Source organism: Lytechinus pictus, chromosome 8, assembly GCF_037042905.1.
Source record: "Lytechinus pictus isolate F3 Inbred chromosome 8, Lp3.0, whole genome shotgun sequence".
Classification (NCBI taxonomy): Eukaryota; Metazoa; Echinodermata; class Echinoidea; order Temnopleuroida; family Toxopneustidae; genus Lytechinus; species Lytechinus pictus.
In genome coordinates, this window is record NC_087252.1 from 36271361 (window position 1) to 36297028 (window position 25668).

Consider the following 25668-nt stretch of genomic DNA (forward strand, 5'->3'; position numbering starts at 1 on the left):
CTTCGCGCTCGCAGCAATTATTTAGTAATATAATTATCCTGTTCATGATACAAAAATTGACCAAAATTTTCTATTCTTTATGTACAAATGTCAAAAATGTTCAGCTCGCGCTTCGCGCTCGCATTATCCGTATGTTGAAATATGTAACGTCTTCATAGTTAAGTGCAAGCAGTTAAAAACGTGTATAAAAAAATTCTGCCTGCGCTTCGCGCTTGCATTATTTGATTGTTGAAATATGTCATGTCATGGTTAAGTGCAAGCAATCCTTTGCAGGTATACCTTTCCAATCAAATCAAAACGTGTTTGGCAGGTACCTTTCCAATCAGTTCAAAACGTGTATAAAAAATTTCTGCCTGCACTTTGCGCTCGCATTATTAATGAAAGGAAGACCCCCAATTACTCATACTTTTCATGATTTACAAAACATGAATAGAGTGTCTCGTTTTTAGGTCTAAATCTCGAAATTTTCCGCTCGCACTTCGCGCTCGCATCAATTGTTTAGGTAAATACCTATTCCTTTAAGTTACAAAAGGTGCTTTAAAATTTCCATTGTTTAGGTCTAAATGTCAAAAAAATCAACCCGCGCTTCGCGCTCGCATTGTTTGTTTGTTGAAATATGTATCGTCTTCATGGCTAATTGCAAGCATTCTTTAACAGGTACCCTTTCCATCAGTTCATTTCTGCTCGCACTTCGCATTCCTGGTAATTATTTAGTTGCATTAATAAGGATAAATTATGTTGATCAATAAGGATAAAGCTTAGAAGTTACTTTGAGGACTACCCCTTCAAAGAGACAAACAAAAATCATCTTCGAGCGGCCGATCAGGGAAAATATGGCTGAAAAAATCCCGGGCCCCCCCCCCTATTGGCGAAGGCTGGATCAGCCCCTGTATATATATATATGTATATATATGTATATATATATATATGTATATATATGTATATATATGTATATATATATATATACATATATATATATATATATATATATATATATGTATATGTATATATATATATATATATATAAAGAGCTTACTTGCAAAAGGGGTTAGGTCCATTTTTCATCAAGTTTTTTTTTTGTCTGAATGTATAGATTTTTAGTAGCTGTATAAGATGATACCAAAGAAAAGTTGAAATTTCCATTAAAAAGTGATTTAAAATGGCAAAGAAAAATAACTTTTTTCCAAAAGGGGTTAGGTCCATTTCAGTCTGGTTGCAAAACGGGTTAGGTTCACACATACTTTTTTTGGAAAAGAATATTTTAAAAAATATGAAGATAGGTAGATTTCTTTTATACGCAATTTATGTTCTCATGGTAGGGTATCATGAAAATTTAGTTTCGCATAAGAATATTGCAATATGGGAGAATTAAAAAAAAACAATTCTTGAAGTGGACCTAACCCCTTTTGCAAATAAATTATGCTGAAGAGATAATTTGTCAAAAGGGGTTTAATAGGTCCATTGTTCATAAATGTTATTGCTTTCTGTCTCAAAACCTCAAAGTTTTTAGTCGTTCTGATGATAACAAGAAATTTTAAATTCACATGAAAACGTGAATAAAAGTGGCAAAGAAAAATCACTTTTATAATAAAAATAGATTGGATTCATTTTAGTTCACTTGCAAAAAGGGGTTAGGTCCACATTGATAATTTTTTTGAAGAATATATAGAAAAAAATTGACAGGCAGATTTCTTTTATGCCCAATTTTATGTTCACATGATTGGGTAGTACATCATGACAATTAAGTTTTTCATAAGAATATTGCAGTAAGTGAGAATAAAAAACATGGTTTTTATCGGAATGGAAAAAAGTGGACCAAACCCATTTTGCAACTAAACTCTTCATAAATAAATATATATATATATTTGGAAACCTCAACCAATCCCATACCAAGTGGATATATTATATATATATATATATATATATATATATATATATATATATATATATATATATATATATATACAGACTTTTATATCGATATCGGATCGGGGTCGCCCTAGCCACTAACCCGTCCCCGTGGTCTACGGGTTAAGGCACCGGCGTTCAAAGCTCGAGGCCCGGGTTCGATTTTCGGCATCTCCAATTTTTCGAAATGGCAGATAGCTCGGAGGAATCATGATTTAAGCTCCGCTTACCATTGTTCTCTCGATTCCTTTCTTTCTCATCGTATTTGAATACAAGAGTTGCCGAAACTGTTGTACCTGTATATTTTCTCACATTATAAATTTATATATACAGTACTTCTCCGAAAAAAGGGGAAACCGGAATTCAGTGTAATTTTTCGCCATCATTCTTATAAACTTCTTTCGTGAGATGTACATCAATGAAAAATGCACTTCCCCTCGTTCTTATTTTTCTCGGATGCACTGTACATATATATATATATATATATATGTGTGTGTGTGTGTGTGAAGAGTAGAGTAGAATCAAGGATGAAGCAAAGTATACACTATGTTGTAAAGCTTTCGGCCCTGGCCTTCTTCAGTTTTTATTTGCTAAACAAAACAAATAAAGCAAATCATAGAATAAGCAACAGAACAATGATCAAAGCGATTGGTACATATATCCACGCCTCTCTCGTTATATATATATATATATATATATATATATAAACCCCTAAAATGTTTGGGAAATCTGAGTTTGGCCGTTAATTTCTCTCAACTCCAAATTTTACACAATAAATATTTGATATCATTAAAAAGGTCATTTAATTCTCTTGATACCATGCTTGTTATGATCATGCCTTTACGAAAAGAGCAGGATTGAAAAGTGTTGGATGAGGTCTGAATTGAAAAGCTTCAAAACGAGCAGAAATAGTCATGAGGGGTCAATAAAGAACATGAATCCTTTGTCTGTGTCCATTCAAATCAAGCCCCTGCTCCTTCAATTTTTATGTTTTGTTGTGGTTTATATAGCAATGATTCTGTGAGATAATCCCGACCTTTCATTGGAGAACGCGAACGCTTATTTGCGACGGTAGTTGATTTTGGAAGAGACTTTTGGGCCCGTCGTCATGGTCGTAAAACTCTGTCCTGCAATGCAAATTGTGTGACATGAATTTTTTTTTCGTTTCGCATCTGGAACGGAAACATTCAATCTGCGTTTCGTGTGCAAAATTCTGGTTGCTACTATGGTAGCAGCGATATATCCGACTTTCCAAAGCCACATTTTGGTTCCTCCCAGAGCTCGAGAGGCCGCCCGGGGGGCCCACTTCCATTGAAGAGTGGATACCAGGCGCAACCACGCGTAAAAGGGGGAAGAGTGGGCAAGTACGTTACGTATAGGCCTATGTAACGTTATAAGGGTGTCAAAAACGATGTTTAAAATACTGAAAAAGGAGGATATGTGTTCAATACATGTAGGGTTTCACAAGCTAAATACTTGTTAAGAGATGCATTTTCATAATCTGGAAAAGCCTTGCTTCCCTTGTTTAGGGTGCTTTTCGAAACCACATGGTCGTGCCTGGTATCCACTCATCAATGGAAGTGGTCCCCCGGGAATTCGAATCTAATCCCATTTCTGGGGAAAGTAAAGCATAATGCCCATTACATTGTGTGCTAGAGGCATATCGTTTGTGTGGGAGTAAACAAAGGAAAGAAACCCGCACGTATACATGCTGTGTACATAATCAACGCATGCGAAATGGTTTCGGCTGGAGAGGTGATTTGACCCATGAAATCAATTGCAATTGCCAGAGATCCACCAATAATCCACATTAAATGCAATATTGATTCGATGGACTGTAATGATCTATATCTAAGCCTTAATTCAGTAACTTTTTCCTCACTCAATATGTACTCGATTTGTTTGAAAAACCACTTTCTTATCCATGTCATAATCTATTGTAGGTCCTGCATTTCGAATATCTCCAGCCATCAGTCGTAATGTACATGCATGTATGGTGCGGGTGTCGCGGGAAAGAATTTTGCACACGAATAGCAGATCTGTAGGGCCTGTTACCCCCCTGTAACACAAAGCTTAGCATTGATTGTAGAGCAGTTCTCTACGTTTGATTCTATTGACTATAATGTACAATCAATCTTAAAAATCAAGTGTATGATTAAGCGTTAACTTTTGTGTTAGGGGACCCTAATATTAGCGTCCGTGAGGATTGCGGAAGGTGGCAATTATCGCTTTAGTCGTGGTTTGTAATACCCATGCGTGATTATTATGTGTTTGCTTGTGCTGGTGCAGAGGTGTGTTTGATTCCATGTTAATGTTGATGTTAAGGTGCCTGAAAACAAAAGAAACCGCCGATAAACCATTTCATCACTACGGTAAAAAAAGAATAGTGACTTTCAATATTGAGTAATTTTGCATCTTTTGAATTTTGACCTTGCCCTACATTTCAAGGCACTGCATCTCCATGTGAACCATAATAATGTCATGTAGGGTATCATTTTAAAGAGAAATAAATGATCTATTTATTGGTATCACGTTAATATTTACTAAAACAGAGGAGGAATTACCGATCGATCAAAGTCAGATTTCTAAACTTTTTTTAGGAGTATATATATATATATATATATATTTGATTTGATTTGATTTGATTTTATTTCAGCATTTTTCCAACAGAAATAATTAACAAACATAATGTACAACATAAAGAAAAAGATAGTGATACATTTCTTTGTACAAAAAAAAATACAAATAATCATTCATTTGCAAAAATGTATATAGATAGTATTAGTTTGCAATATTATAAGTTGTACTTTGTTGAGTAGACAAAAAAAAAAATGCTGGAGACCGCTACCATAAGCAGTGCTTGACTAGGGTAGCGGCCTATATATATATATGTGAAAGAAACGAATGAAGAGATCAATGGTAGGCGTAGTTTAAACCAAGGTTCCTCAGAGCTACCTGCCCTTATGGGGGAACATTGGTGATGCCGAAAAATATCTCTGCCGGGAATCGAACCCTGGCCCCTAGCTTGGAGTGCCGGTGCCTTAACCACTAGACCGCAGAGACGGGTTAGTGGCTAGGGCGACCCCGATTCGACTGACCGTCAGACCGACAAAGGAAATTAAAATTGGTATAGTGTCGAAAATCTTTTTTTTTGTTTTGTTTATATATGATTGAAAGTACACAAACCAAGGTATATTCATTATCTAATCTAACTTAGACCTGCCTATATGCCTAACAGACTACGCGTTTGATCTCACGCTATCAACCTTAGTGTCAATTTGCACACTTGCTTTATTCGGAAAATGGGATTGTAATAGTATTTTAGCTTAATGCAATTTTTTGGACTTAGACTTAGCCTATGGCACATGGCCTTGTATAAAAACTAACCTAAGCTAACTCGTTCTGGATTTTCCGAGGTAGTCCAGGATAGGCCCCATAGAAAATGGACCAAACCTTGTTTTTCATATTATTTTCTATATGGTTTCTTGTCAATTCGAGGGTGCTGATTACGAACCTGAATGATGCCACTCGTGTAACCTTGAGAGCATTTTTCCACAAATTGGCAAAATCCAATATGGCCGCCAAAATATGCAAATTACCCATGAAAATCATAAAATTGCCAACACATTGGTTACCAAGTGTATGAATTTGTGTTGCAGGACTGAAATACTCTCTTAAAAACGATTTTTGACAAAAAAATATTTTCTAGATGTTCAAAATGGCCGCCATAGACCCCTGTATTCTCCATTATGTACAATATGAATGGGGAAAACTAAATTTCGCAAAAGTGAGCACTAAATGCAAGTAATTGTGATTTTTAGTGAAATAATGGATGAAAACATGATTGCTAACGAGATGTATCATTTTTTTTATGTCATGTATGTAATAAATGAAGTATTTTAATATTCAAAGAGCCACCAAATGCCCTGACAGTATTATATACAATGTTAATGGGACAGAGGAAAATCGCAAGAGTGAGTACTAAAATGCATATTACTAGTTTTAAGATAAGCGAGTGGAATACTTGCTAAAAACAAAAATTTTAACGAAATATAAATGCCTTTTATGTGATACATGCTGTATTTTGACATTCAAAGTGGCGGCCATAGGCCCATTATTCATTATGTATTATGTACAATGCGATTGGAGAAATTAATTTTCACAAGAGTAAGAACTATAAAATGCATGTAATTTTGATCACCGAGTAAAATAATGTTTGAAAACATGTTTTCTAGCGAAGCATATCATTTATTTTGTCATGCATGAGATAAATGCTGTATTGTGGAATTCAAAATGGCCCCTATAGGCCCTAGCACTGTTATCTACAATGTAAATGGGGACTTGTAATTTTGTAAGAATTTGGATTTACTTGACTATGAAATCCATAAAATCCTGTTGTATGATAAAACATTATTTGAAAACATGATTTTTATGAAATATAGCATTTCTTCTGCCATGTAAGTGATAAATACTGTATTTTGACATTCAAAATAGCTGATACAAGCCCTAACGAAATTATGTTGCAAGCGTATAGGGAATCTACTTTTTACAAGAGTGAGAATCATAAAATGCATGTAACTGATGTATGAGTAAAAATATTGTCTTCAACATGATTTCTGAATAAATACATCACATATGGGTCATGGATGTAATAAATGCTGTATAAGGAAATTCAAAATGGCTTCCATAGGTCCTAAAAGTATTATGTACTTTGTAATATGGGACATATAATTTTGACAGAATTTGGCTTTGCTTGTCTATAAGTATTGCATATAATTGTGATGTAAGAGTGAAATATTGTCTAAAACCATGGTTCCTAACGAGGTATATCATATCTGGTGCATTTGAGGTAATAAATGCTGCATTCTAAAATGGAAAATGGCCGCTATGGGCAATTGGGCCCTTATTGTATTATGTACAATTTGAATGAGGACAGATAATTTTCACAAAAGGGCATATGGCGGCCATTTTAAATTTCGAAATATAACATTTATCACCTAAATCTTAGATGATATGATATATCTTTTTTTTAAGTAATCATGTTTTCAGACAATATTTCACCCATACAACACCATTTAGTCAAGCAAAGCCAAAATCTGTTAAAATCATTTGTCCCCATTTACATTGTACATAATACTGTTGGGGCCTGTAGCGGCCATTTTGACTTTAAAAATACAGTATTTATCACCTACCTGGCAGAAGAACTGATATATCTTGTAAGAAATTATGCTTTCAGACAATATTTTACTCATAAAACGCAATGACGTGCATTTATGGTGCTCACTGGTGTGAAAATTTATTTCCTAGTTCGCATTGTACATACTACAATCAATGTCTATTGCAGCCATTTTGAAAGTCAAAATACAGTATTAAACACAAACTTTAAACCTGCATGATACATTTCGTTAAAAATTATGTTTTTTTATACAGTATCCCATTTATTCCTCACAAATAAATGCAATTCAGTGCTCACTCTTGTGATTTCTTTGGTCCTCTTTCTCATTGTACATAACACTGTTAGGGCCTTTTGGCGGCCATTTTGATCATCAAAATACAGCATTTATCACATACATGGCATATTAAATAATATATTTCGTTAGCAATTGTGTTTTTAGTCAGTATTCCACTCGTTTCTCTTATTAATATGCATTTAGTGCTCTCTCTTGCGATTTTTGTTGGCCCCTTTGCCATAAAAGGAATACTATTTGGGCCAGTGGCTCACTGCAAAAACTCTGGTGTTGATTTAACACCAGCCCGGAATCTATATATGCCCATACCAGAGAAGTGCTAAACAACACCGGTTTCGTTTTGGTCTAACACTAGATAGGTGTTTACACATCACCAATTAGTATTAAAACAGCATCGGTTTGATTTCAAACTGGTGTTGTTTCGATACTTCTCTGGTGTGGACATATATAGATTCCGGGCTGGTGTTAAATCAACACCTGAGTTTTTGCAGTGCAGCTATTTTGAATATTAAATAAAACAATTTTCCAATACATGACATAATAAATGATATATCATATTAGCATTGATGATTTTCATATATTACTTCGTCCATAGATCACAATTACTTGCAGTTTAGTGCTCATTTTTGTGAAAAATTAATTTTCCCTATTCAAATTGTACATATTAGGGCATACAGAGGTTTGTGGCGGTCATTTGGAATATCAAGAAATAAATATTTTGTAAAAAAAAAATGTTTTTTTTCAGAGAGTATTTCACTCCTGCAACACAATTTTATACATTGTATAGCCAATTTGCTGGCAATTTTATGATCTTCATGGGTAATATGCACATTTTGGCGGCCATATTGGATTTTGCCGATTTGCGGAAAATGCTCAAAGTTACACGAGTGGCATCATTCAGATTCGTAATCAGCACCCTCGAATTGACAAGAAACCGTCAAAAAATATTGTATATATGAAAAAAATAAGTTTATGCCTCTTCTATCCTGGACTAAAGGTGTCCCCGTTAGCGAAAGATAATATGAACACGATGTGTTTCTTTTTGCAAACTTTTTTTTTCTTTCTAAACCAGATCGGACTTTCCATTTCTTCAGTACATGAAACTCTTTAGCTCACACACTAAAAGCAGGAGGATTGAGATTATAAATGTTTATTGAAGCGGTGAAGTAAACATCAATTGTTCCAGTCATGGTTTGTTGAATGGATAGTGCTCAACTTTAAAAGGAAATGAAAAGAAAATCCCAGTCAGCTAAGCATTAAAAAATGTCTTCTATTGTGTTCTTTTTCGACAATATGCAGACGTTTACACAGGAGGCCTTCCTACTCCTACTCGGTTTCAAATTTATTACGTTAAGAAGTAAAATTCGAATTGCATTTCTACAATGTAATCTTCACCATGTTTTTTTTATATTACAAATAATCCGAGATCGTTAGCCCAAAAAAAACAACCCCCAAAAGAAAAAGAAAAAAAATGGAGGAGAGGGCAGCTCCCAAGCCCCACAGTAGGCACGAAGTGGCTGTTCTAATACGCGAACACCCTTCCCTAACGTAATCGCTTTGTACCAGTAGCGTACCTAGGATTTTTCAAAAGGGGGGCAAATTCGTCCGCCAAAAATTTGACAAGCCCCCCCCCCCCCCCCAAAAAAAAAAAAATATATTCAAGTTCAATTATGGGATCAGTTGTAACTCGTCAGGGGGGCAGGGATAGAAATAGAAATAGAATAGAAATGGTTTATTTGAACAAAAAATCATTCGCGGCCTGAAGGCCGAATTACAGATTTTCAGACATAAAAGCAAATACACAAATATACATAAAAATTACAGCATAATGAAAAACAGGAATTAGAAACACAATCAAATACGTGAAAAAAAAAATCACGTGCCTGAGGTAAATAATACATACATACGTTATTGCGAAATCAATCATCATTGTAATACAGTCATTCTATATCCATTTATTATTTGATGCATTATCATAATTAATCTAAGATTTTATTATCATATTTTTATCATTACTATTAATATCATATTACTATCCTTTTATTATTCACATTATCATCATAAGAAATTAAGTATTGCACATAGAGAAACATTGACGCTTTGTATTACACTCATTAAAAAAAGATGTTCGTTCATAGTCTACCAGTTTACATATTGTTACAATGTGAGTAGTTATAGGTCAAAGTAACTGGAAAATTAATGCTATAATTGTGTAGGAAGGCTAACAGATGTATTTAAATTCCGGAAGGCTTGACAATTAAAAAAAAAATTGTGAGAACTCATACATTATTAGATATATAAGAACGATTAGCAAACGTACGTTAATGCAGTTGTTATGAACATTAAAAAAGATTAAACCACAGAGAGAGAAAAAAATCTAAGCTCAGTTCGGTGTGGGAAAAGTAATTATCTAAAGGCAAAGTAATCAAAATCTTAACAAAAATTGCATGGGTTGTGACTCGTCAGGGGGGGGGCAGTCTGCCCCCTCTTTCCCCCGTAGGTACGCTAGTGCTTTGCACGATCAGATATACACTCTCCGAGGTCGAAAAATTATAAGTTCACGAACATGACTTCAGGTCAGGTGTAGTAACCTGAAGTGTCCTAACTTGAGGTCAGCTTTCAGGTGTGCATTTGCAATGCTGATTAATGCACGCGAAGCCTGCCAACACTTACAGAGCGCGTTTCCGCTCTTTATGGGCGAAGGTTCAGCGAAGTTTTTGATATATCATCAAATTCAAATCAAAAGAAGATGTCTCTTGCGTCTCTAGAAGAAAACTACCACTAGGCGAATTGTTAAATAAAGAGTGAGAACGAGAACAGGAGGAATATCTGATGACAAAGAGAAAGAGAGAGAGAGAGAGAGAGGGAAAGAGGGGGGTGGATAGGGGAGGGGGGGGGGGAGTTAACGAGGTCAGGCGCATATCCAGGATTCTGCACCCCGGGAGGCCCCACCAAATTTTGGCGCCCCTTTGAATTATTCGGAAAACGGCTCCCCCACCCCTCCGCCAAGCAATCATAGGTGCCTTAAATGTATGTTGAATTATCTTATTTCATAATTACGTGAAAAAAAAAACCATGGAAGACATATTCTTTAATATGTTCAAGAACAAAAATATCCATGTAATGTTGTAATACAACCTTTTGGAAAGAATAAAATGCGACCAGAAAGCATAGAATTTTAAGCACTTTTAGTTTCAGTTTAGTTTAACTTCTCATCAGAGTGGTAGGCCCTACTAAAATTATGTGTGCAGGAGCTATAATTTCTTTTCAAGAGGCGGTTCGAATGTTTGCCAATAGGAGGGGGGGTAATCTATTTGTTTCCCGATCGGACATTAAAAAACCTTTTTGCAACCACGGACATGATGGGTATATATACGTATATCTAAAAAAGTGATGCGAGTGCAAAACACGAGCTGAATAATGTTGATATTCTGACCTCAAATTTTGACATTGTAAGCACTAGTTGGTAATCATGAACAGGATGGGTATCTCACAAATAATTTTATGCGAGTGCAAAGCGCTAGCTTAAAATATTTGATATTCCGACCCTAAACCGGACATTCTTAGCACATTTTGTAACTATGACAAAGGTGGGCGTCTATATCTTAACAACGCGAGCTGGAAAATTTGATATTCTGACCTAAAATTTTGACATTCTAAGTACTTTTTGTCTCACCTGCATAGCAGAGTGAGACTATAGGCGCCGCTTTTCCGACGGCGACGGCGACGGCGGCGTCAACACCAAATCTTAACCTGAGGTTAAGTTTTTGAAATGACAGCATAACTTAGAAAGTATATGGACCTAGTTCATGAAACTTGGCCATAAGGTTAATCAAGTATTACTGAACATACTGCTTGAGTTTCATGTCACATGACCAAGGTCAAAGGTCATTTAGGGTCAATGAACTTAGACCATGTTGGGGGAATCAACATCAAAATCTTAACCTAAGGTTAAGTTTTTGAAATGTCACCATAACTTAGAAAATATATGGACCTAGTTCATGAAACTTATACATAACGTTAATCAAGTATCACTGAACATCCTGCATGAGTTTCACATCACATGACCAAGGTCAAAGGTCATTTAGGGTCAATGAACTTTGGCCGAATTGGGGGTATTTGTTGAATTACCATCATAACTTTGAAAGTTTATGGATCTGATTCATGAAACTTGGACATAATAGTAATCAAGTATCACTGAACATCCTGTCACATGACCAAGGTCAAAGGTCATTTAGGGTCAATGAACTTAGACCATGTTGGGGGAATCAACATCAAAATCTTAACCTAAGGTTAAGTTTTTGAAATGTCACCATAACTTAGAAAATATATGGACCTAGTTCATGAAACTTATACATAACGTTAATCAAGTATTACTGAACATCCTGTGCAAGTTTCAGGTCATATGATCAAGGTCAAAGGTCATTTAGGGTCAATGAACTTTGGCCAAATTGGGGTATTTGTTGAATTACAGCCATAAATTTGAAAGTGTGTTGGTCTAGTTCATAAAACTTGGACATAATAGTAATCAAGTATCACTGAACATCCTGTGCGAGTTTCAGGTCACATGATCAAGGTCAAAGGTCATGTAAGGTCAAAGAACTTTGGCCACGTTGGGGGTATTTGTTGAATTGCCATCATATCTCTATAAGTGTATTGGTCTAGTTCATAAAACGTGGAAATAAGAGTAACCAAGTATCACTGAACATCTTGTGCGAGTTATAGTAGTTTTCAAAATCAGCACTGCTGCTATATTGAATCGCGTGATGCAGGTGAGACGGCCAGAGGCATTCCACTTGTTTGTAATCATGAATAGGATGGTCATCTAAGTAAATATTTGATGCGAGCGCGAAGTGCGGGTTGAAAATGTTTGATATTCCGAGCATCTATAAGTACTTTAGGTAATCAAGAACAGGATGGATATAAATCAAAACATTCTATGTGAGTGCGAAGCCCAAGGTAACAATTTTTAAATTGAAAAATTTGATATTCTGACCTAAAATTTGGACATTCTAAGCACTTTTGGTAATCATGAATAGGATGGCCACCTTACTAAACAATTGATGTGAGCGCAAAGAGATTATTATTTTTTAATTCTGACCTAAAATTTGGACTTTCTAAGTACTTTTGGTAATCATGAACAGGATGGCATCTCACTAAGCATTTGATGCGAGCAAACATGAATTTGGCGCCCAAAGGTCGAATATGAATTTGGCGCACAATCCCTAGGTTGAACCTGAATTAGTCGCCCCAGGACAATCATTATTATGGCGCCCCAAAGGTCGAATATGAATTCGGTGTCCCCTCCCTAGGTTGCACATATATTTGGCGCACCACGACAAACATCAAATTCGCGCCCCTATGTCGAACATCGATTTAGCGACCATAGGTCGAACACCACTTCGGCGCCCCTGGGTCGAACATCAATTCACCCCCATATGTCGAACATCAATCCGGCGACCCTAGGTAGAACATCAATTCGGCGCCACTATGTCGAAAATTAATTTGGTGCCTCCCTATAGGTTGGATATCAATTCTTAGTCCCTCTGTCGAACATCAATTCGGATCCCCTTCCCTCTTTTTTTATCCTTCTCCCTTTCTACCCCCTTCTCTTTCTGTTCTTCTTTCCCTCCCCCTTTTCTGTTCCTCTCTTTCCTTCCTCTTTTTGGCCCCGCCCCCCTTTATTTTTTTGCCTACCCGGGGGCCGGGCCCCTTGGTCGCCTCAAAATACGCGCATGGAGGTGGATTGATCCTCGAGTAAGTAAGGAAGATAGTAAAAAGAGAGGTTGCAAATTCAAAATAGACGCAATAATTCATTATCCAATTCCTGATCAACTTTGACATTACCGCACACATGATAGGTCTCTGAATCGGAGCTTGAAATAATCTAGGCCTGAGCTGGCACGATGCTAGCGTCATGCACGATCCAACACAACATGCACACGAAATTGAAATCATGAATAGGGGTCGACGTCGAACTTATAATTATGAAGCTGCGTCTGAGGGGGGGGGGGGTGAAGGGGAAAAACAAAAGCAAAAAAAAAAGGGGGGAAGTAAGAAAGTACAGATCGAACACACAAAGAAAAAAATAATATAATTTATTTATTTATTTATTTTTTTTTTTTTTTGGGGGGGGGGTCCTACTGGGGACGCACCTGATGAAACAAAGACCAGGCTACGTCTCAATGCTTCATTGCTGTATTAGCATCACACAAGCAATGCAAACTCAACCCAACTGTCGAAACACATCGGGAACCTCACGGACAAGAATATCGATCATGACGTTAAATCCAATATAGTCACCCAAGCCACTCCGTAAAATAATTCTTCCAAGGAATGCAATTTTTCGTGTTTTGCCTTACTGGAAAGGTGCATACTGCATGTGCGAGCCTACTAACTTTACTGAATAACAAATCTGAACTGGTCTCAACATGTATACATACAGGCAAGTTTCAGCTCAGATATTTAAGCAACCGTCCTCAAAGGTAGTTCCTTTGCCTACAGATCCCGCACGTGCAGTATGCAACTTTGATAAGATATATCTTTTATGATTAATTGATCGAATCATTGTACTACCGATTCGCTTCAAACGTAACGTTAAACTTCTAATGATATACCGATTATTCACCTAAGCCGAATAAGCGTTTTACAGAAACTTGACGTAAGGGTTATTCCAAATTCCTCCCCAAGATGAAGTACACAACTATTGTACAAAAAACAGGTAAACCTACGTTACTCTCTGTCAGTAATAAAAACATGTATTAGATTGTCATTGTAATTATTTCTCCAGATTTCTTTTCCCTCTTGCTATGATGGTTCATTTGTGAAATACAAACCTCTTAGTAGTCACACTACTATATAGTCTGAAAACTTTTATTTCCCAAACTTCAAATACGATTTCTCATGAACTGCAAACGAATATGTTAGACACACTCTGTGGAATAGTTTCTACCTAATGAATCTTGCCCTTCACTAAACTCCTTTCAACGAAATATCTTATAAACTAGTGAATTACTTCGTGAAGCAGTTTTCTCCCCTTTCTTTTCTGCGTTGGTTCTGTTTTTAACGCTTTTCTGTTCACGAACCATTTGGGATTTGCTTTCGATACTCCGGTGCTATTTGTTATTGAATTCTCTGAAGCTTGTGTGTTCCTATGATGTTATACAGTTATGCATATTTTATCACTGATAATGTATGAATTGTCTTTTTAATGCAATTGATGTAAAATAATTTGAACTAATAAAATACCCCCCCCCCCCACACACACACACACCAACCCACCTTTGGGTTTGGACTTTATTGAAAGAACTATTGAGATACAATAATTATCCCTACAACCCGTGTTATTTATATTGACTGCGCATGAGGATGACTGTGTAAATTATCATTACCGAGATGCGTTTCATACCAGCCCATCTATCCCCCGAGGCCTTTGCGGGGGGGGGGGTGATAGAATGGCCGGTATGAGTAGTTATGGGTTAGACCTGGGCTCACTTGACCTTTGACCTTTGACCGCATGACCTTTGACCCCAACTTCCGGTCACTGTTGACCCCGTGACCCCACCTTCCGGTCAATCATGACCTTTGACCTTTGGGTACGCGGTAAACAGGAAATTGGATAATGAAGCGCGGGAAGCGATTTTAATTGGATAATGGAGCGCGGGACGCGATTTTAATTGGATAATGAAGCGCGGGGACGCCATCTTAATTGGATAATGAAGCGCGGGACGCGATTTTAATTGGATAATGACTCCGCGTGGGGACGCCATCTTAATTGGATAATGAAGCGCGGGACGCGATTTTAATTGGATAATGACTCCGCGTGGGGACGCCATCTTAATTGGATAATGGCCAGCCACAACGTCACCATGAATCGGTATTACGACACAGTTACGCAACCACGGCCGTGATGTCATCCCAGGGAATTACCCTTTACCCGGTATTGCACCACCGTGGCGCAATCGTCACGTATAGGATACGATGCACGAAACAGACGTATGATTTCTACACAGTTTCCTATTGAAAAAATTATCTTTCTCCGCCTACCAGCAGGTATGTCAAGTGCCTCGCGGTTCACGAATCGATCGCCCCATGCACGACCAACGCCCGTCATTGAACTTGGGATATCCTATTCAAGGTGAAAGCCGGCTCTCTCTGTCTCTTATTACAACAATTATTGGTAATCCAACATGTGATTATAATCATGACATCTCAAGCTCTACTCATTCCAGACTTTCCCCCATCAAAACTCTCTGACTTTTCCATACCGTTTTGTACATACTTTTCATTTAACTCACATGACCTGCACGGCTCTCTGACCCGCAAAAGTATGTATATTGAAACCCGTAGACGACTCCTTTCAATCAACTTCATCCATCCGCAGTACAGATGGTGATAACATGAAACACTATACAGTCAAGGATGATTCTTTATTATTACTATCATTTATTCTATTCCATTTCAATGTAGATAGGTTCAATTAGTGTATAAACAGCAGATTTTGATACAAAGGTAAAAATAATGTAAGATATGTTCTCAAATTACGTTGTCACAACAAAATAATTAACTGTTCATTGTTAATATTAAAGTGAAGTTCTCGTTTTTTTCTTTTCCTTCGCTTAACTTATTGGATTGTAACACATGTCTATGGATGGCATTCAGAAAATATGAACACAATGAAGTTCAAACTGTCATTTATGCCCGCATTTATGTTGACGGCGTTTTCTTGGATTATTCGACAAGCTGATGTTTGTGCCTTTAGTTGTAGGTTCCATCTTCACCCTCCGTTTCTTCTCCACCATCATCATTATCGTCATCGTCACCTTGATACTGGAATAAACCATCGAATTGTGAACCATGCCTGGCTAACACTCTCTGTACGGCTTTCCGGAATTCCATGCCATTCTCTAATCTTTCCGTGAGATCGGACACGATTTCACGATTGATGTCAGCGTCTTCGAGGTACACGTTCTGCTGCAAGAACTGAGAGTACAGATCGAAAAAGATGCGTTTGACTGCCCACATTAGTTTCACGTGAGCCTTTGCTTTAGCGTCTTCTTCTTCCATTCCTTCTGAGATGTATTTCTGATATTTTTCGTCTCTCAAGTCCTTGGTGGCCGTCATGGCTTGCTCTAACCATCCTCGATAAGCGAGGTTGTCTTCAGTTTCTTCCATGTTTGCTGTCATTGACGATTCGTGTCCATCGCTTTCTGATACGCTCGTTTCGGAATCACCGTTGGATTCTTCAACTCTTTGCATTTGAGAGGATGGGTCGGATTCTTCATCTTCACTCGTTTCTTCTCCAGTATCATGCTCAATTTGTTCATGCCTCTGCATGTTATATTTCCTACTAAAAGTTTTATCGCATCGTGAACAAGCGTAACGGTTGGACATATCCAATATATTCATGCTGACTCGATGATTATTTGTTGGGAAATGAAGAAAATTAACGTTCAAACTTGTAATTATACGTAATCATGAAACGCGCGCGAAGGTACTTTGATTCTTACGGATTTTTACGCATTCTTACGGATTCTTACTCATTCTTACTCATTCTTACGGATTTTTACGCATTCTTACGGATTCTTACTCATTCTTACTCATTCTTACGGATGTTTACTCATTCTTACTCATTCTTACTCATTCTTACGGATTTTTTACGGATTCTTACGGATGTTTACGGATTCTTACGGATTCTTACGGATTTTTTACGGATTCTTACGGATGTTTACGGATTCTTACGGATGTTTACGGATGTTTACGGATTCTTAGGGATGTTTACGGATCCTTACGGATCCACGTTGGAATGACCCAGTTGTGGCGTGCGCCTGTAATCCAAGCTGTGCGGGGAAGTTACAAATTGATGCAGAGGTTCGAGGTTCGAGCCCCGGTCACGTCTTTCGGATGGTGACGTTAAAGGTCGGTCCCAGACGTAAATAATCATATCTGATTGATACACGTCTGACAAAACTCAAATACACACACACACACACCTGGATCCACCTATGTATATTGACCTGAAAAGCAATAACATTTTAAAGGGATGGTCCGGACTGAAACTATTTATAGCTTAATAAATAGAGTAGAATTCACTGAGCAAAATGCCGAAAATTTCATCAAAATCGGTTAACAAATAATAAAGCTATTGAAGTTTAAAGTTTAGCAATATTTTGTGAAAACAGTCGTCATGAATATTCATTAGGTGGGCTGATGATGTCACATCCCTACTTTCCGTTTTCTTATGTTATGACATTAAAATCATATTTTGTTCATTATTTCATACTTGTGTGAATAATATGTCTCCCTTATAATGAAATAAGTTGCAGCAATAAATATCTAATGCACTAAATCAATTGTCAATCCAATTTTTCTAGTTCTTGGAGGAAAAAATTTGAATAAACCTAATTTCATATAATAAAATACAAAAGAACAAGTGGGGATGTGACATCATCAGCCCACCTAATGAATATTCATGACGACTGTTTTCACAAATATTGCTAAACTTTAAAATTCAATAACTTTGTTATTTGTTATCCGATTTTGATGAAATTTTCGGCATTTTGCTCAGTGAATTCTACTCTATTTATTAAGCTATAAATAGTTTCAGTCCGGACCATCCCTTTAAAATGTTATTGCTTTTCAGGTCAATATACATAGGTGGATCCAGGTGTGTGTGTGTGTGTATTTGAGTTTTGTCAGACGTGTATCAATCAGATATGATTATTTACGTCTGGGACCGACCTTTAACGTCACCATCCGAAAGACGTGACCGGGGCTCGAACCTCGAACCTCTGCATCAATTTGTAACTTCCCCGCACAGCTTGGATTACAGGCGCACGCCACAACTGGGTCATTCCAACGTGGATCCGTAAGGATCCGTAAACATCCCTAAGAATCCGTAAACATCCGTAAACATCCGTAAGAATCCGTAAACATCCGTAAGAATCCGTAAAAAATCCGTAAGAATCCGTAAGAATCCGTAAACATCCGTAAGAATCCGTAAAAAATCCGTAAGAATGAGTAAGAATGAGTAAGAATGAGTAAACATCCGTAAGAATGAGTAAGAATGAGTAAGAATCCGTAAGAATGCGTAAAAATCCGTAAGAATGAGTAAGAATGAGTAAGAATCCGTAAGAATGCGTAAAAATCCGTAAGAATCAAAGTACCTTCGCGCGCGTTTCATGATTACGTATAATTACAAGTTTGAACGTTAATTTTCTTCATTTCCCAACAAATAATCATCGAGTCAGCATGAATATATTGGATATGTCCAACCGTTACGCTTGTTCACGATGCGATAAAACTTTTAGTAGGAAATATAACATGCAGAGGCATGAACAAATTGAGCATGATACTGGAGAAGAAACGAGTGAAGATGAAGAATCCGACCCATCCTCTCAAATGCAAAGAGTTGAAGAATCCAACGGTGATTCCGAAACGAGCGTATCAGAAAGCGATGGACACGAATCGTCAATGACAGCAAACATGGAAGAAACTGAAGACAACCTCGCTTATCGAGGATGGTTAGAGCAAGCCATGACGGCCACCAAGGACTTGAGAGACGAAAAATATCAGAAATACATCTCAGAAGGAATGGAAGAAGAAGACGCTAAAGCAAAGGCTCACGTGAAACTAATGTGGGCAGTCAAACGCATCTTTTTCGATCTGTACTCTCAGTTCTTGCAGCAGAACGTGTACCTCGAAGACGCTGACATCAATCGTGAAATCGTGTCCGATCTCACGGAAAGATTAGAGAATGGCATGGAATTCCGGAAAGCCGTACAGAGAGTGTTAGCCAGGCATGGTTCACAATTCGATGGTTTATTCCAGTATCAAGGTGACGATGACGATAATGATGATGGTGGAGAAGAAACGGAGGGTGAAGATGGAACCTACAACTAAAGGCACAAACATCAGCTTGTCGAATAATCCAAGAAAACGCCGTCAACATAAATGCGGGCATAAATGACAGTTTGAACTTCATTGTGTTCATATTTTCTGAATGCCATCCATAGACATGTGTTACAATCCAATAAGTTAAGCGAAGGAAAAGAAAAAAACGAGAACTTCACTTTAATATTAACAATGAACAGTTAATTATTTTGTTGTGACAACGTAATTTGAGAACATATCTTACATTATTTTTACCTTTGTATCAAAATCTGCTGTTTATACACTAATTGAACCTATCTACATTGAAATGGAATAGAATAAATGATAGTAATAATAAAGAATCATCCTTGACTGTATAGTGTTTCATGTTATCACCATCTGTACTGCGGATGAATGAAGTTGATTGAAAGGAGTCGTCTACGGGTTTCAATATACATACTTTTGCGGGTCAGAGAGCCGTGCAGGTCATGTGAGTTAAATGAAAAGTATGTACAAAACGGTATGGAAAAGTCAGAGAGTTTTGATGGGGGAAAGTCTGGAATGAGTAGAGCTTGAGATGTCATGATTATAATCACATGTTGGATTACCAATAATTGTTGTAATAAGAGACAGAGAGAGCCGGCTTTCACCTTGAATAGGATATCCCAAGTTCAATGACGGGCGTTGGTCGTGCATGGGGCGATCGATTCGTGAACCGCGAGGCACTTGACATACCTGCTGGTAGGCGGAGAAAGATAATTTTTTCAATAGGAAACTGTGTAGAAATCATACGTCTGTTTCGTGCATCGTATCCTATACGTGACGATTGCGCCACGGTGGTGCAATACCGGGTAAAGGGTAATTCCCTGGGATGACATCACGGCCGTGGTTGCGTAACTGTGTCGTAATACCGATTCATGGTGACGTTGTGGCTGGCCATTATCCAATTAAGATGGCGTCCCCACGCGGAGTCATTATCCAATTAAAATCGCGTCCCGCGCTTCATTATCCAATTAAGATGGCGTCCCCACGCGGAGTCATTATCCAATTAAAATCGCGTCCCGCGCTTCATTATCCAATTAAGATGGCGTCCCCGCGCTTCATTATCCAATTAAAATCGCGTCCCGCGCTCCATTATCCAATTAAAATCGCTTCCCGCGCTTCATTATCCAATTTCCTGTTTACCGCGTACCCAAAGGTCAAAGGTCATGATTGACCGGAAGGTGGGGTCACGGGGTCAACAGTGACCGGAAGTTGGGGTCAAAGGTCATGCGGTCAAAGGTCAAAGGTCAAAGGTCAAGTGAGCCCAGGTCTAACCCATAACTACTGGTATGAAAAGCACCGAGGGAGTGATGATTTTTAATGTCGTCCGAATACAAAGCAGTCCATATTTGTCTTATATACCTCATCGATAATCACATAACTCTATCCCCAATCGATTATTTTTCAGGACCACTAGTGTAACTCTAATCTCAAGTTGTACTATAAACGAGCTGCACTCACGGAACTGCTCTGTTGCATGCTGCCCAGAACATCCGTTAAATGTATACCGTGTTTACACGTGATCAGCTTTGGCATCGGCTTTTTCATAGCGTGTAAACGCGATTAACTTGCATCGGCTCTCGGTTCAGAATCGGCAATTTTGCACTACCAAAGTAGTAGGTTCAGAACCGCGAGCCGATGAAAAATCGGCTTTTTTACTACGTGTAAACAGAACGCCGATTCTGCATCGGCAATTGGGGCGTATTTCATTTACTTTACCATTATGACGTACTTTTAAGCGCACGGATCCAGCGTTGTCTTTATTATGACTTATATTGTTGGTGCGCGGATCCTTTCAGGTTTTTGCCCCAAAAGCCGATTCTGAACCGCAAGCCGATACAGCGTGTAAACGCGGTGCAAGATTTTTTTTTTTTTTTTTAAAGGATGTTTTATTGTATTCTCTCAAATCAAAATAAACATTCACATTCCATAAGCAAGTTGTACAAACTATTTGAAACATGATTATAAATTATACAATAAATCCATAACAAATATAATTATACAAACTATACATCAAACTTCAAAGATACTAGAAATTAATACTAATGCAAGATAAACCCAAAAGCCGATTCTGCATCGACTCGCGGTTCTGAACCGATCACATGTAAACACGGTAATAGTTTGCCATATGCAGCCAGTGCGCCGTTGGTTGCGCGTACATGACTGAGCAGCAGAAGCAGCACAGCCAGTAACTCGAGCCAGCTAGATGCGCGCGTAGAAACACAACTTGTGGCCCCGTCCTTAGGGGTTATGAGTACTATCAGAGGGTTTGATAGAAGAAATGTACAGTAATACCCGTTTCAAACTGGCCTCTTCATTTTTCCCCGGCAAATTTCGCCGGCGAATTTCTCCGGCACGCATTCCTCACTTCCCCGACGAAGAAAAAAATTTCCCTTTCACCCTGACATATTTTCCCCGGCGAAGGTCGACGGGTGATTTGCTCGGGCGGAAGAATATGCAAATGAAAGCGCGCGTTTTTTTTTCGTACTCTTTCCTTATTAATTGCAGATACCTAATTGATTTTATCAGTGAAGTTTTGGAGATGACGGCTGGTAAACACATCTCTGCAGCTGCTGCTGATCAGCTCACTCGGCACGTCCATGCAGAATTAGAACGAACGAAAAGAAAAATGTTAACATTGCTTCTGAGCGATAACAAAAAGGTGTAACAAAAAATACAACATATTCTGAAAATATAAGAAGGAAAAAAGAATCAAAGTATTTTGATATTTAAGCACATTTTCAGCATGTAAAATAACGCTTTTATAATAAATATCGTTAGTGAACAAACAAACTGTATGTTTGAGGGTATTTATCTCAATGGAATGATCGGATCAATCGCCGTGGTCTAAGGCGCCTGGCTATATATGGAAAGTCCGGTTTCGATTCCCGGTCGCGGCACCTATGCCAGTGAGCATAGTGATCAGTGATCATGCTTTCAAATAAATGGAAATGCTTTCTGCATCATTGGTAACTAGGTGTGCACTTGTTTGTTTGTTTTTATTTAAAAAATTAGGCGTGGCCTTTTACATTTAGCCACGGAAATAATAGCTCGCTAGCTCGCGGAATCTCAGTTCAGGGGATCTCGGGGAGGGGAAACAATTACCTCTGTCCCTATTAAAGAGGAGAAGTTCTCCGGTTTGCTTTCATACTGGCTGTTTCACCGGCGCACTTCGCCGGGGAAACAGTTTCACCGGCGAAGTTCTCCACCTCTAGAGGTGGAGAAGTTCGCCGGCGAAGTTCTGCTGTGTACCTTTTATTATACTGGACACTTTCCCCTTCACTGGCAGAGTTCGCCGGGGGAAAAGCGCAATATGAACGACGATAGACGGAATAGCACCGCGTCACATGACACAGTTTTGACCAATCAGAGATAACAATCTCAGTATGAGGTATATACTTATTTCTATGGCATGGCCTCTCTTTATTTTTTTTTCAGTCGTACCAAATTCTGTCGCTGTTGACTCGGTGAGGAGGCGTGTCTACTACACAATTTCCTTGGATACCAAAGTTTACTATAGGGATTTGGGTAATATCACAGTCACTCACGAATTACCGGGAACTACTCTCCCAACATCTTCCACACATGCAAATATCGCAGTTGACGGTTTAGCAAGGTAAGTAGCGTACCGGGTTTTCAGCTTTCAACGATTTACTCACGTTATAACGTTTTGAATACTTTCGTAGAAATATCCCCCAAATATACGAAGTGTGGGGTTATTTGACCCAACAATTCGGTGAAACGCTATATGCCAAATACGAGTCATAGTAACGTTAACGAAATATATATTAATTGGCAATTGTTCAAAATTTGGTCGGAATGTTGTCCAAGACACCTAAATGTGCACCTTGCATTCCGTTTTCCAACAAACGCCCATGCGTGACCATCCAGGCACCATTCTGTTCATTTCAGACCCATTTCCATACAATTTCTAATTCTAGCGTATCTCCCTTATCAGTGGCGTACCTAGGATACCTTCAAGCTCGTCAGGGGGGGGGCAATAAAGGTCTTCAAGCTCGTCTCAGGGGGGGGGGGGTACGTCCTTTGCATGGGTTGTGGCTCGTCAGGGGGGGCAGGGATACGTCCTTTGCATGGGTTGTGGCTCGTCAGGGGGACAGACTGCCCCCTCTGCCCCCCCCCCCCCCGTAGGTACGCTAGTGTCCCTTATCCTGAATGCTACAGACTTCTCAACAAATTGCTGTAGATTGTACAAGAGCAATATTTTATCTGCGATGCATAACCTGCCTTCTTCATGAACTAAATTCAAGTCCAAAATAGTCTACTTTCAGCAACTTCAAATTTATGCAAACGCAAAGTCAGAAAATCGTAAAATTCCAATCATTTCCTTGTTTCATTCATTTCAGTCTCATGTTTTCAAGGTATGCCTATAGTATCATCCAAATGTGTTTTACGCATCAGTGACCATTACTTTTAGAAAAAACGCCCTCTAATGTTTTGAAAATGTTTATTTTTCATTGGCTGTCGTTGCGCCATGAAAACCCGTAACCTTTCTTGGATATATTTTAGGTTCTTCAAGATATGCCTTTTCCATACATAAACATAAATATATAAGCTACAACGGAAGAAATATCTCAAAAAGGCTCCTGAAAATCTCAAAATACGAAGAAACGTACACTAAATTCAAGGTAACTTCAACTCGCTCGTACTTCTTTATCATTTTAGCGAAACCTTTCCAACTTGGCAGATATCAGAATTGATATATACCACAACTTACTGTTTGTCAACCTTCACTGACAGTAGAAAAACTTCATTTTGAATGTAGGCCTATTACTTTATATCCAATTTACTTCCGGCCTGTTGCTTGTGCACAAATAGATGTGGTAGCAATATCACTGCCTTAAAATCTACAAAAATATTCCTTGAAATATACCAGATACGACAAAGGTTATAACATAAAGATTGAGAAAAATCAGATTTGATCACGTGGCATACTACAATGCAAACTTTATCAGCAACAGAATTGGACACAACTTATATGGCAAAAATGAGCGAAAACCTAAATTCACGTATGAATTTTTATGGAACTTGGTGCATATAAATCATCCTCTAAGGAAGGTCAATTCCGCTCGAATTTTGGGACCACTCCAAAAATAAGGTAGCCGTTTTTAAACTTTGTAGAGTTTATTTTTTTTATTTGTTATTACAATTTTTGTTATGATTTTTTTTATATCAGATGTTGTGGGAAAAAATATTTTAAATCTCATTTGCATTTTTGAAAACAATGTATTTAACTTAAATAACCACGATTTTATTATTTTGTTAGTTTTTTTATAATAAGCATATAACGAGAATACCTCTGATCTGTGCTTTTCTTCTGCTGAATTTCGCTGCACCACTAATCAATGCGTAGACAACCACCGTCAAAATCACGGTCGTTCTCCTGGCCTGGATGCACCGAGTCGGGCCCGGTCGCGTAGCTAGTGCTAGTGTCGTTAAAGCGCTGGCGCTCCAGGCGACTCGACATATATATTTTAGTAACATAGGAATTAGGAAATGACGTCTTATTTACCTGGCCTGATTTTAAGTGCAACTGCTACAAGGCTGATGTTAAACAACGATAATTGTTCAAAGTTTCAAATTTTAAATCTAATTTTACTTTTGAGTCTAAAAATCTGAAATGAACGCGCTGTATCCCCGAAATCTGGGTCGAAATTGCAACTCCGATTCCGAGACCATGAACGGCGAAAATTCATGCATCGGATGCAACACCACAGGATGCATTGGCTGCGCGCTGCTAGACTAGCATATTCAGGCCACGTCGAACGTCGATCGAGCAAACAAACTTTCAAAGACTATAAAAGGCCATTCTTGTCATAGAGTAGGCCTACACATTTCCCTGGTTTTCTTAAATAATTTCCTGTAAAATATGAGCTTATTGAGGCAAACTTTTGCAATTGTACATCGTTTAGCAGATAATGCCCATCACCGTTTGGCGTTAGAACCACAGTCATAGGACTTAGGCTAAAGGTCTGTTAAGGTCTTAGTTTCTAGGAACAATTATCATTTTTGAACTTGAATTGAAATCGGCATCCATATCGTAATTTGACCATTGTTTTTCTGCAATTGCAATGTCATAGTTAAATGTAGACTTCACTTTTTCAAAGTGTGATGTTGATTAGGAAGTTTTGGGGGAAATGCTAAAAAGAAATGAAAAAATGCATTATGAATTAAAGGGTTATTAAAGTTATAAGAGAAAGTTAATGATTTATTTTATTTGTTAATGTTAAGTTTTCAATATGATATACTATACTTTTCATCTAATAGATGAAAGCCATTTGAAACCAAATTTATTTGTATGCGTACATTGACCGATAAAATAATCTTGAATAACATGATATTCCATTGTCAGTTCTTATTT

The 25668-nt window shown here is 37.9% G+C and overlaps 1 protein-coding gene across 2 annotated transcripts in view; it reads left to right on the forward strand.

Annotated features, from left to right (window-relative positions):
- LOC129266138 (uncharacterized) overlaps nt 1-25668 on the forward strand; it is a 60091-nt gene that overhangs the window by 18143 nt on the left and 16280 nt on the right. For both annotated transcript variants that reach the window (XR_010294513.1, XM_064104000.1), the window contains exon 3: nt 22728-22905. Coding sequence is in view for 1 of the 2 variants with exons in the window: in XM_064104000.1 (XP_063960070.1) it covers nt 22728-22905 (178 nt within the window). In the remaining variant the exon portion in view is untranslated. The remainder of the gene's footprint in view (nt 1-22727; nt 22906-25668) is intronic.